Source organism: Elgaria multicarinata, chromosome 3, assembly GCF_023053635.1.
Source record: "Elgaria multicarinata webbii isolate HBS135686 ecotype San Diego chromosome 3, rElgMul1.1.pri, whole genome shotgun sequence".
Classification (NCBI taxonomy): Eukaryota; Metazoa; Chordata; class Lepidosauria; order Squamata; family Anguidae; genus Elgaria; species Elgaria multicarinata.
This window is the reverse complement of record NC_086173.1, coordinates 74,270,890-74,284,154: the sequence shown is the minus strand read 5'-3', so window position 1 is coordinate 74,284,154 and position 13,265 is coordinate 74,270,890. Positions and strand designations below refer to the sequence as shown.

The following is a 13,265-nucleotide window of genomic DNA, read 5'->3' as shown; positions in this document are numbered from 1 at the left end:
GACATTTCCTCTTTCTTAGAACATAGACCACTTGGCTTAGAGGCAGTATAGCTGCGTGCTTTTTGAAGACAAATCCTCCTAAGGGGGAGAAAAACCTTGTATACACGAATGCTTGTTACTTCTAATTCAGGAGAACAGCTCCAGGAATGGAACTATGAGTGAGTTCAACTCCAGTGGCCACATAACACACCTACATGATGAGGGCATAACTGCACAACTCTCTTTAGTTGGCCGATTTGTAAGTATGGGTGTTATTATCTGCTTATTATGAACAAACACGTAGTTCTGTCAGCCACACATCTTCACTGTGCTCTGGAGCAGGCGTTTAAAAGCTAGAGGCAGATTATGGAAATAACCATAATCGTTGCAACACCTCATTTCACTGCAGGAACAGGCATGCTTGCAATGCTCCCACAAGGACTGCAAGGACTAATTCAGGCCAGTTTTATATAAATCTGCCAACACAACACTTTATCACTGTGTGACACATCCTTACAGAGGTTACAATACATCATCGCCGGTGGATTGGGTATCTTAAGGGCATAATACTTGTTTAGCAGCTTTCCAACGCTGGCTGCAAGAGCCAAATCCTCTCCCCCATATGCCACAAATGCTTTCGTAGTGGGGCAAGGTAGCTGGGGGGCAGCAAACATAGCCTTTGATTAAGCCCAAGAAACTAAGGGGAGTTATGCTTCCCAAATATTGACCAAGGCTTGAATGAAGGGCTGTGAATAAACATTTCCTTTAGACCGCTGAGACTCAGGCAGAGAAGGGGGGATCATTACAGGAAACCTTTCACTCCTGCTGCGTTAAGACGTTCTGCAGTTTTTGTTTTTAAATAGCCAGCCCTATACCTAACAGAGACTTTTAGTCTCCTCTCTAAGGGAAACCGGGCAGAAAGCAGAGTGTCTTTCTGCCATCAGGGTAGAAAGCACAGTGTCTCCTGCCTATTCACACTATCTAAGCATATCATCCATTCCACTCTACTCTACTCCACTCCCCCACCCACCTTACTTTGAGTGGGGGGAGTGCAAAGTATATGAAACTGTGCTTGACCTAGAAGATAAAGATTTAGTAGAGAAAATTTAGAAGCCACTTCACCTAGCAGCATAATATTATGATATGGATACAGAGAAGGAGCTCCACATCTGCAGAGGAGCCTCTGACCCCCGCCCCTCTTCTAACCGCAGCTTCCTATGCCACCCAACAAGCTGCTGCTGAAATTTGTGAAACTTTGGGATCAGCCTCTGATTTGGCAGAAGGAGCTGCACTCAGGGCAGAAGAGACCATTAAACAGAAGTAGTCCAGACATAGAAGGGCTCAAATGACAATAGGAGTGCCTGAAATTGACAGTGCTGAATGCAAGGGCTACAGTTTCATGATATGCGCTACACAGTTTCATGGCAAAAGCCATGTGAATCATATTTTTTCACTGTAAATTGGTTTATTTTTTGTAAAAAGTACCTTGAGAGGCCATTATGGATGGAAATAAATGCAGTAAAAATGTTTTTAAAAATCTATAGTATGTATCTAGAAGCCCTGTGTCTACACAGCTTTACAGTATTTTTACACAATGTTGTCATGGGTCCATACAGCACATCCACATGAATTATTAAGCTGTGGGATTGACAGCACAGCTGTCTGGACTGTTTAAGCCTGTCAATATGTCATATAGCTCATGCCATTAAGATGATAACTGTCACATGCCAGGGCATATGTCACTGCAGCCTTCATACCCAAACATGGGCACTTTGGCACAGTGATGCACTGCACTCTTGGAACAGCTACTGGCAGGCACTATATAGCATAAATCAGAAAGGCATGCAGCAATCGACAAGTGCAAGTTAATAAAACAGAGAAGGCTTATTGTGCCCATGATACCCTGACTCAACACATGCTAAAGGCTTTAGCAAGGGGATTTTATACTGTTGTTTTTATACTGTTTTTATGTGTGTGTGTGTGTGTGTTTAAATTGTATACTTTTAATGTTTACTTTTTTAAAATGTTGTAAACCGCCCAGAGAGCTTCGGCTGTGGGGCGGTATATAAATATAATTAAATAAATAAATAAATAAATAAATTTTAACAGAACATTAAAATCTACCTGGAAGACAAAGTAAAACTTGTTCAGCGATATTACATACACATAATTCACTCTCCCCAGCAATGCAGAGTTATACCTCCTTCTCAATGGACGGGTGCATAGTTCCTACACCCTACTGAAGTGGTAAGGGCTCAGAGATGCATGCAAAAGGTCCCAGGTTCAATCCCAGACATCTCCAGGTAGGGCTGGAAAAGGATCCTGCCTGAAACCCTGGAGAGCTGCTGCCAGTTGCTGCAGATAGTACTGAGCTAGCTGCACCAATGGGCTGACTTCCTATAAACCAGCTTCCTGCGTACCAAAAGCGGAGCCTGTGTGCAAGAAATGGCTTAGTACAAAAAGAAGGCTCTGCAGTCTCAACAGAACAGCGCTTCCATCGAAAAGCCAATGACAAGCAGAATTTATTTAAGGACATGGCAGATCAATTACTTTGCATCTGTATTTGCTGTACTGAACATTGCAAAGGGGAAAGGAATGTCTGCAGATAAGCCAGGGGACATACACTACACTCGGGTGGGATCGTGATGGTGTTCATACATTACAGGTTCAGTTTAGATAAACATGTCTATCACAACTTAAATGTGATGGGGAAGTGCCAGAGGACTGGATAAGAGCAAATGTAGTCCCCCTCTTCAAGAAAGGAAAAAAAGAGGATCCGAATCATTATCGACCAGTGAGCCAGACATCAATCACTCGAAAGATGTTAGAGTAGGCAATAAAGCAGACCATTTGCAAGCATCTTGAAGACAATGCTGTGATTGCTAAAAGTCAGCATGGCTTTGTCAAAAATAGGTCATGTGAGTCAAATCTTTTCACCTTTTTTGACAGGGTAACTACTCTAGCGGACAAGGTGAATGCTATGGATATAATCTATCTTGATTTCAGCAAAGCTTTTGACAAGGTTCTACATGACATTCTCATTGAGAAGTTTGGCTTAGATGGCATTACAGTAAGGCGGGTCCATAACTAGGCTGGTGAACCGCATTCAGACAGTCAGCATGAATGGCTACACATTGAGTTGGAAAGCAGTAACCAGTGGGGTACCACAGGGTTCTGTCTTGGGGCCAGTCTTATTCAACATTTTTAATAATGACAAAGATGATGGGATTGATGGGCTTCTTATCAAATTTGCAGATGACCCAAAACTGGATGCTTTTAGTACCTAAAGTGTGACTCAACCGACCCTCTGGAATATTCATGTGTTCGAGAGAGTGTAATTTAGGTGAAATCTTCGACCTCTTATTCTCAAGGACAGTCCTAACCTTCCCCACATTTGTTTTCCTTAATCTTTATTGTAAACTTCAGTCCGCCTGCAAAGATTACATAGTTTGGGATCACAGCAGTGGGAGGCATTCAGAGAATCATCTCATCCAATTCCTTGTGCCAAGACAGGACCCCCTTATACCAAAAATTATCCCTGGCAATCCTTCTTTTGAAAGTCTACAATTGAATCCTTCCAAGAAAAGGAGATTCAGCCATGCTGTAAGGCATTCTGCTCCTTTGCTGAACAGCTCTAACAGTCAGGACACCCTTCCTAATAGCCCATCCTCTTCAGAATTAATGAATCATTGCCACCTTTAAAGCCCTACATGGTTTGGGTCCAGGCTACCTGAGGGATCACCTTCTCCCGTACAATCCGCCCCGCACACTCAGGTCCTCTGGGAATAATTTACTGCAGTCAACAAAAACAAGGCTGACAACTATTACCCAAAGGATCTTTTTTTCTGCTGCTCCCAGATTATGGAATGACCTGCCGGGAGAGATTCGTCAATTTAACAGTCTTCCAGATTTTAAGATAGCTATAAAGACTGATCTCTTCCGGCAGGCCTACCCAGTTGAATTTTAAGATGCCTTTTAATACTGTGCTGCTTTTAGTTATGTATTACGTAGCTTTAAATGTTTTAATCAATTATTTGTATTTTATGGCATTTGCATTTGTGTTGTACCCTGCCTCAATCCAGAGGGAAAGGAGGGTAACAAATAAATAAATATATTATTATTATTATTTTACATATTTGAATACCATGAGCATATACCACCACCACTGCCACCCTTTCCTCATAGGATTTGTTCTTTAGGCACTTTATCATCTTTACAGCTCTCCTTAGAATCATTTTCCATTTGTTTTTATTCTCTTTGAACTGTGCTCCTAAAATTGAACGCAGAATGCCAGACTTGCTGTCATCTGTGCAGAGCAGAATGGTGCAATTGCTTTCCAAATACTGGAAATCACACTCTAGTTGACAATCTAAAACTGCACTAATGATTGATTTTTGGTTCATGTTTGATTTGTTTGGCATTACAACCCTGGAAAAATTATCTCTAAAGTCATGCTTCTTAGCTAATTCTCTGTCCCTGAATCTTATACTTGTGTATTTGGCCCTTTTTTTCCTATGCAGAATATTTTACATTTTCCTTATCGCCCAGTTTGCACACACTAGTAACCCATGGTTTTTTAAACCATTGTGTGCAAACTGAGCCATCAATTTTCATGGTTTATGTAATCTCCTCAGTTCTCTTGTGTGTGTTTTTAAATTATACAATGTTTAGTCTATCCACTAGCGTCCTAGCACTCTCTTCCAATTTTCTATCATTTGCCAGTTTAAAACATTTGTTCACAATCCCATCCAAAATACGTATGAAGTTACCGAATACCACCAGATGCAAGCTATTACCATAGCATATTTCTCCAATCTGAAGTTAGTCTATTACTTCCTTTTGCATATGACTTGTTCAGTTAATTTATCATACATGAATTCTTCTAGGCCAAAGCACACTTACAAAGATGATACTCAGGGCTAAGTCATACGCCTTTCTGAAGCCCAGTAAGTATATTACATAGGTTGAATTTCCTCTATTTACAAGCTGAGTTGCTTTATCAAGAAGGAGGAAACTGGGGTAATATGGAAGGATATTTTTTCTTTATATATTTTTCTTTAGTATCATCCCTGGCAAAGAATTCTTTTACACAAAGAGATATATTAAACATCTTTAAACATGTCTATCACAACTTAAATGTGATGGGGAAGTGCCAGAGGACTGGATAAGAGCAAATGTAGTCCCCCTCTTCAAGAAAGGAAAAAAAGAGGATCCCAATCAGTGATGGATGGTTTAATTGGTTTTCCTGCACATTGCACAGGGTTGGACTAGATGATCCTTGTGGTCCCTTCCAACTCCGCATTTCTATGATTCTATGAAATATTCATATAAAACTTGCATCTCTTGACAAGGGACAAAGAGTCATATTTTATTCTAAGTAGAACGATTGCTTTTTCATTTCTGATTTGTCTAAAAAAAGTACTGATGCAATGAGGATTTTAGAATATCAAACTGCAGAGGTCACAGGTATCATCAGCTAAGAGCACAATCCTATGGCCCCTAGACACCATTTTAGGGGTGTTGCTGCTCCCCTCCATCTCACAGCCAGCATGGAGAAAACCACATTGGCTGCCTCTCTGAGCTGACAAAAGTGACCTTGGAGGGGATGGGAAGGAGACATTCCTGGGGGCGGGGAGGGGAGAGAACTGGAGAAGCAGAGATACAAGTTATCCCCGGCTCTTCCCAGCCTCCTTTCCTTCCTCTCTGCAGCCCTGGCTAGAAGGGCAAAAACACCCATCTAGCAAAAATGCAGAGTGGAAGAAGCATGGAAGCAAAGAGCTCCTCTGCACTTCTCCTGCTCTGCGTAGGATGCCTATCAACCTCCGAGTTCAGAGGCTGAAAGGCATCCAGATGGGATTGCCCCTGAATTTCTTTCAAGTAATCAGAAGGCAGAGCAACAGAGGTGACAACCAACAGAAGTTCATTAGAGTCATAATTTCCAGTATTTTCAACATAAAAGACACTACCCTGTTTGAAAAGCTAGGCCCAAAATTTCTATTCAATTTCCTAACATCAAGATGAACGTTAGATTTTTCCCTCCTCTGGAACAGAAGGGCCTAATAAGTTTGGAGGACCTCCTACCAAAGTAAATTACTAAAACTGGCACATGAAAGAGTTCTTGCATTTGTCTTCATAACCACAGAGTGGGCAGGTTAAAGGGAAGTAGCCACTCGTGTTGCGTTCTTCTCCTACACGTCATGACTAATCTGAACAGTTGCAATATAGTGACAGCAGTCATTTAAATACTAGATGAGCAAAGTGGGGAAAGGGAGTAGGCAGTGACATTCTAAAATAAAACGGCTTATCACCACTAAATATTTGGTAGTTCATCTCATCTTTGGTCAAATGTCTCTTCTCCATTACTTCATATTGCATCCTTCATGATTCAGGATTACTAAATTCTAGGGACATGATACTGTCCACATCAGGAAGTATATACATGGCAAGTGTCCCAAGCTATGAAAATAAGTAAACCCAGGTTCACTTACTTAAATTATTATTATTATTATTTATTTATATAGCACCGTGTGCAGATAAGGCAGGAAAGCAACATTTAACATATAATTACTGCCTTGGCAGGATCAACCCAATGTATATGTACTACTCTGTGCAACACAATCACTAGCAATGATGGCGTGCAATTGTATTACTCTGCCAATAAACTTCAGACTTGAAATGAAGAAAGGAAAGAAGGAGATGACTATGCTATATTGTATGTGGTCAAAGTAGACTGGGGACAAAGATGGCCTGTGATCTCCACTTTCTAGCAACAAACGAAAGAAGATTGGTATTAAGTTGTCTTCCACCTGAGTGTAATCTCTCTTTACTTCAACCATTGCCCCAAACCTGAAAGAGAAAGACTTGCCAAAGGCCATCCAGCACGATATAATTCAGCAGGATCTTCCAGGTCAAATATCAATATGATACCTACGAGTTCACATTGGCTCTTCCAGTGATCTTTAAGATCAATCAGTACAAAAACACAGCAAGCTGTTGCATTGCAACCTGTTGAGTTTACGGAACAAATCATACTGTTTTAAAGAAGAAGTCAGAAGGATCTCTTATTTTAGACTGAGATATGCAAAAGCAAAGTCAACCGCACATACACAAACACACACACACACTACTTACTGATTGCGCCTGTGAAGGTTGGCTGTGTAAGGTCTTTTGGCACCTTCCTGTAGATGTCAAACCTGAAAAGCACACCAAAAAGAAACCACAAATGTTATAAAATAGGTGGAGCATTTCACTGTTTTGAATCCATAGAGATGAAAGATGCTGAAAAAAATTCCATTAAGGTTTCCAACATAATATTTCATTTCATACCACAGTGCAAAAAAAAAATCTTTTTCATTATGTAAGCGAACTAGTTTTTATGATTACCCCTAGCTAAAGGCCAGTCAAGTCTGATGGGTGGGCTGGGGGAAGGAAAGGGAGAGCTTGAGAATTCCAATTCTTTTTTTATAATTCTCCAACCAGACTCACCAAACAGAGAAGCAGATCTGTTCACACACACACAGAGGGGGGGGGGGAGAGAGAAAGATGGCCTACCAGGAAGAATGCTGCTAGAACCCTTCTCCCTGATATGCTAGCTTTCTGTGAGAGCCGGTGTAGTGCCCAGAGTGTTGGACTGGGAGTTGGGAGATCTGGGTTCTAGTCCCCACTCATCATGAATGTTCATTGGGTGACTTTGGGCCAGTCAAAGACTCTAAGCCAACCTACCTCACAGGGTTGTTGTTGTGAGGATAAAAATAGAGAGGATCATGTACACCGCCTTGGGTTCCTTGAAGGAAAAAAGCAGGATATAAATGCAATAAATAAATAAATGAGCAGGGATTTTGTATAGAGGAGTATACAGACATGCACATCCCCAACTGTAGTTTAAAGTGGTATAGCCCAGAAACAGGTTTACCACCTCATCTACCATTTGTGACAACAGGAGCCTAATTTATCAAGTGTGACAGAGACCATAACAGAGAATGCTGAGAACTGGCTAAACTATTTAGAGATTATTATTTATATAGCACCATTGGTATATATAGTATCTTGAAGAGTAACATGCAACTACAAAAAAAAAAGTCCTTACCCTGGGGATTTTATAATTTAAATTTAGCCTGGGCAAGTAGGACATCAAAAACAGAAGGAAAGACATGCAAGAAAACCGCAAACAAGTGCAGTTATATGTAGTTAACCTTCACTTCAGCTGGGGTTGAGGAACAAGAGGTTAAGCCAAAGGCTGTATGAATTTTAAAGAAGTGGTATCACATCAGTATTCTGGAAAGGCTTCAGAAGTAAGGGCAGTGACATTAAAGAGCCCCTCAGGGTGCAGAGTTTATGGAAGAAACATCTACTTTTCTCCACCCCCTCTTTGCCCTATATTACCTCCTTTTCCACAGCTCTCTGCACTGCAACAAGTTTCTTGCACACACTTTTTCACATGTTTATAGTGGACTTAAAACCTAGTGATTACAGCAGACAAGCATTGTTTGATTTTGTAGTCAGGTTGTCAGCTTAAGTATACCAGCCTTCCCCAATCTGGTGTATCCAGATGTGTTGAACTACAATCAATGGGAATTGTAGTCCAACACATCTGAAGATCACCAGGTTGGGAAGGCTGAAGTAGACTGAGCCCACTGTACATCAGATAGCAGCTCCATACAATATCCTTATGGAACCTCATAATCAACAACACTTCCCCCATTGTTTAAATTACAGAAATGACAAAGTAAAGGTCTACTGAAGCCATGAAAAAGTGAGATTCGGGCCTTTTTCCGTCTCTATTTGGTCCTGTCGCCAAATACAGCTTCAGACAAACAGTCACCCAATAAGGCAAGCTTGCAGCTAGCCACCTGCCAGCCAACTAGGACAAGAAAGAATTACATTCAGCAGCTCAGGCAAGGCCCACTTCCCTTTCCAAATGGGCAACATCACATGAGGGCCCCTTTCTTCCTTCAAGCTATAGGAGCCAAAGCTGGAAGTGGGGCGGAGTGGGTGGGAGCTCTACATGCAGCCTCTCCAGAATGAAGTTCTATGTAACTTCCTATCAAGCTGTCTGTGAAGCTGTAAAAGAGGTTTGTTTATTTATTTATTTATTTATTTATTTATTTATTGCATTTCTATACCGCCCAATAGCCGAAGCTCTCTGGGCGGTTCACAAAGCTCTCTAGGCAGTTGTCTCTTTTCCAGCCTCAGAGCTCAGAGATCCAAGTCTGGAAAGAAAACAGCCCCAAGTGAATCTTTCAGAACACAGAGAACAGCTGCAAGTGCAACATTAATGTCAGACACTCGTCCCTGCCACTCCCTGTTTGCAGAGTATGGGACAAATAAAGGGGGGCAATGGAGCAGTGGATCAGCCTACAAAGAGGAGGATAGATACTCTTCTTATTATTATTATTATTATTATTTATTTATTTATATAGCACCATCAATGTACATGGTGCTGTACAGAGTAAAACAGTAAATAGCAAGACCCTGCCGCATAGGCTTACATTCTAATAAAATCATAATAAAACAATAAGGAGGGGAAGAGAAAGCAAACAGGCACTGGGTAGGGTAAAACTAACAGTATAAAGTCAGAACAAAATCAAGTTTTAAAAGCTTTAGGAAAAAGAAAAGTTTTTAGCTGAGCTTTAAAAGCTGTGGTTGAGCTTGTAGTTCTCAAATGTTCTGGTAGAGCGTTCCAGGCATAAGGGGCAGCAGAAGAAAATGGACGAAGCCGAGCAAGGGAAGTAGAGACCCTTGGGCAGGCGAGAAACATGGCATCAGAGGAGCGAAGAGCACGAGCGGGGCAATAGTGTGAGAGGAGAGAGGAGAGATAGGAAGGAGCTAGACTAAACCGTAACTATCTCTATACCATAGACACCAGTGTGTAACTTAAAGTTACAGATTTACCCATGAAAGATGATGCTGACAGGTCACCCACATACCCTAAAAGGAATTAGCTCACCTGTGAACTCCCTATCTGTTCAACCTTCAAATGCTTCCACGCACAGCACTTCATAAGCAGGTGGTTGTGGTAGCCAAAGGTGATTTTTATTTTGTCAGCTCCAGCCCTTCTTGAACAGATGGGATCTTACCGTACCAATCAATCGTTCTGCAATGTCCATTTTTGACTACCGAAATGTGTTCTATATGGGACTTTCCTTAAAGGCCACCCAGATGTTTCAGCTAGGGGAAAATATAGCTGCCCACCTCCTTATGAACATCAAGGGACATGAACATATTCATCCTTTATTGTATCATCTGCACTGGCTACCATCATGTTTCCAAGCCTAGTTCAAAGTGTTCATTTTAATCTTTAAAGCCCTTTGTTGTCTGAAATGGAATCTGATAAAGAAAATAAATCTGACTGTCCCTCTGTCAAATCCCATGCTAATCCCATTAATTAAAATAGACCCTTCTATCAATAAAAGAAATAAGAACCATGGACTAGGGATGTGATCTTTAGCATGAGGGCCCTCCTACCCACCGACCCCACCCCGCCACAAGATACAAGGCTGCAGTTCTTTGAGTGCTTTTAAGAAAGGTTGTTTTCAAGACTTTCCTATCTGGGCTGGTATTTAGTGTGTCTAGGTAAAAGCTACAAGCTGAGCTGGGAGTCAGTGGGTGCAGTCATCTTCTATTGTTTCTAATAGGTCTTATATGTTTGGGGGTTATTCTGCTGTTTTTTGCAGTATTTGTTCCACTGTAAGCCACAGAAAGCAGCCTATAAAAATGAAGACATAATAATATGGCACCAGAATACTAGAGAAAGCTTCCCCAATTTATGGTACTTTCCAAACAGAGAACCTCTTTTTGAGATGTCAAATGGGAACCTTGATTTTGAAAACGCCTCGATGTGAAGAACTCATCAGGTCAGAAAGAAGGATATTTCTGACATAATTTTCATGTGTGTGTATGCAGACATGTACTTACAAACAAATAACACATAGGCACAAACTGGGGTGCCCATTTCCCACATGAAAATTTTACCACCTAAACAAAGCCTGTAGCATTTGACGTTTTCAAGAGGTATATTTTTTATATATATATTTTCTGATTCATCTTTCCCTTAATTTATAATAATCCTGAACAAAATGGCCCATTTATGGACCCGCAGCTTCCCTGGGAACATCTGGAAAGCACTGTTTACATTCTTTCCACATAGACCACAGCAACAGCAGCATATGATAAAGAGCCCCATAGCAGCTCATGACATCATGGCCTCACAGGCAGAGGAAATAGCTAAACTTCCTGCTCACAGCCCATTAAAACCTCAGCACTGGCGTCGTCTCACTGAAATGACAATAATGCCTTGGCAAACCTAGTGAGGAAGCCAGGAGGAGAAAGAGAGAGGCTTTGGAGTGTAACTAAATAATTGGAAACAGGAAATAGCTCTAGGCTGAAGGCAGTAAAAATAACACCATGTGGATACTATAAAAGGAAGCGTGTTCTTGGAGGGAGAGACAACCCATTTCAAGATTTAAAAAAATGTGTTGTCAACATTTTGGGGTTGGTTAAAAAAGAAAGATGATGTCTTCTCTGGGAACAAGGAAGCTTCTTCTCAGTACTTTTCATTTAAATCATCCTAAATGACTATCATCTGTGGAATGTAGACACATATTAATTCTATTTATTACATGATATTTATAGAGGGGAAAAAACATTTTAAAAGAAAAGGTAATTAAGCTGACTTGTGGTCTATCAGCTGCATTTATCTACTGGTAGTAACTATTTATTTTAAAAGCAATAAGGTAGGGAGAGGCTTGTCAAATATACTGCAGGCATTTGCTCCTCTGTTTTAGTCCCTACCAAACCTGGCTTTATAACAGATAAACTGTAGGATTCCAGAGCAATATTATACCTGAGCTTTTGAGAATGTTTACATTCTAGGCTCAGACTTTAAAGACTTTAGATCAGGCTCCTAACTGACCCAAGTCCACGGGAGACCTCTTCAGAGGAGGAGGTTTTGATCTCTCAGTACAGCCCACTCCCACAATAGACATGGGGCAACCTGGGGAGTTCTGTTATAGGGATGCCTCAACTTAGGTCCCAAGAAATCCCTTCTGACCCAGGTCCAGCTGTGGTTCCTGCCTCTCCTCCCTTGTCCCACAGCTCTCCAGTGCACTGGTGCTGACAGACTAGTTGGGATGCTCATGTCATCGTCAAAGCGTCTACTGGGCCGCCAGGAAACTCTTTTGCCCAGCGTGTACTCAGGAGGAAGGATCTATTTGTCTACTTGTGAGGAGGAAAACCCAGGTGTAGCCAATGAAGAAGCAGACCCAGCTGCAACTGGTGAATCAGGGTGAACAAGAACATATCCTCTCAGTCTTCACCCAGACTTTCACTGAATTAACAGCTCACATTGAGCTCTCTGTTCCAGCTGCCTTGCTCAGGACACTTCACTACTGGTAAAAAAAATCAAGACTCCAGTCTCCAGGATCTTAAGGTTGCAAACCTAATCCATGAAGTAGGCACCACTGAACCTGGCTGAGCTTACTTCCAAGGAAACATGTTTTGGCTTGGACAATATTGGATTCATTGGCAATTTTTAAACTTATATTGTAGACCACTATGCGGGCTTGCTGCGTTTTTTTGTGGCCCATCACATTTTCTTACATTATAGTCTCATATGGGCTGCTTCCTGAAATACTTCCACATTAATTCCTTCTGCACTTTAAGCAGCTGTAATAAACCTGTGCAATGAAGGGAAATGGGAATCACATCTATTTAGCAGATACACATTGTCAAAACAGGATATGCTTCATCCCATGGAGATGTTTGTCAGTCAAGTGGCCCTACTACTTGGGGTCATCTTGACATGGAGAACATTCAAAGCTAGCAAGACCTACCTATTGCCTCCCTTCTTTTCACAATATATTGGATTAGAAAACAGTCACGTTTTCATTTAGCACTATTTGTCTTGGAAAAAGCTTTCCCTGTTTTCCTCTGCTATTTTCACTGTGGCCTGAGTCACCACCTAAAAAGTTTCATGAGACTAGTTAGGTCACGTTCAGACATCACACTAAATCATAGTTTGGCATGATGAGAACCTCAAATGTGCGCACGGACCCCTTTTTCCTCTAGGCCACAAGGTCAAAAGCTTCCACTGTCATTTATATTAACCAGTTTAGCATTATGTTCCAAACTAAATTGGTTAATCAACTATGGTTAGTGGAAATAAGGTAACTTTGTAACCGATAGTCTGAAGTTGGCTTCTTTCTAACTATAGATTGTTGTGGTTGGATGACATGGTAAACAACTAATGTGTGAACTCCTCTTCACAGCACACCAGAAGTGAAGGGGAG

The 13,265-nt window shown here is 41.2% G+C and overlaps 2 protein-coding genes across 3 annotated transcripts in view; one reads left to right on the top strand and one right to left on the bottom strand.

The window, feature by feature from the left end:
- Positions 1-13,265, top strand: part of STC2 (stanniocalcin 2) — a 363,863-nt gene that overhangs the window by 318,195 nt on the left and 32,403 nt on the right. The gene's annotated exons all lie outside the window — the stretch shown is intronic.
- The window catches only part of ERGIC1 (endoplasmic reticulum-golgi intermediate compartment 1), a 101,386-nt gene that overhangs the window by 60,801 nt on the left and 27,320 nt on the right, over positions 1-13,265 (bottom strand). For both annotated transcript variants that reach the window (XM_063120612.1, XM_063120611.1), the window contains exon 2: positions 7,111-7,172. In XM_063120612.1, coding sequence (XP_062976682.1) covers positions 7,111-7,172 — 62 coding nt within the window. The remainder of the gene's footprint in view (positions 1-7,110; positions 7,173-13,265) is intronic.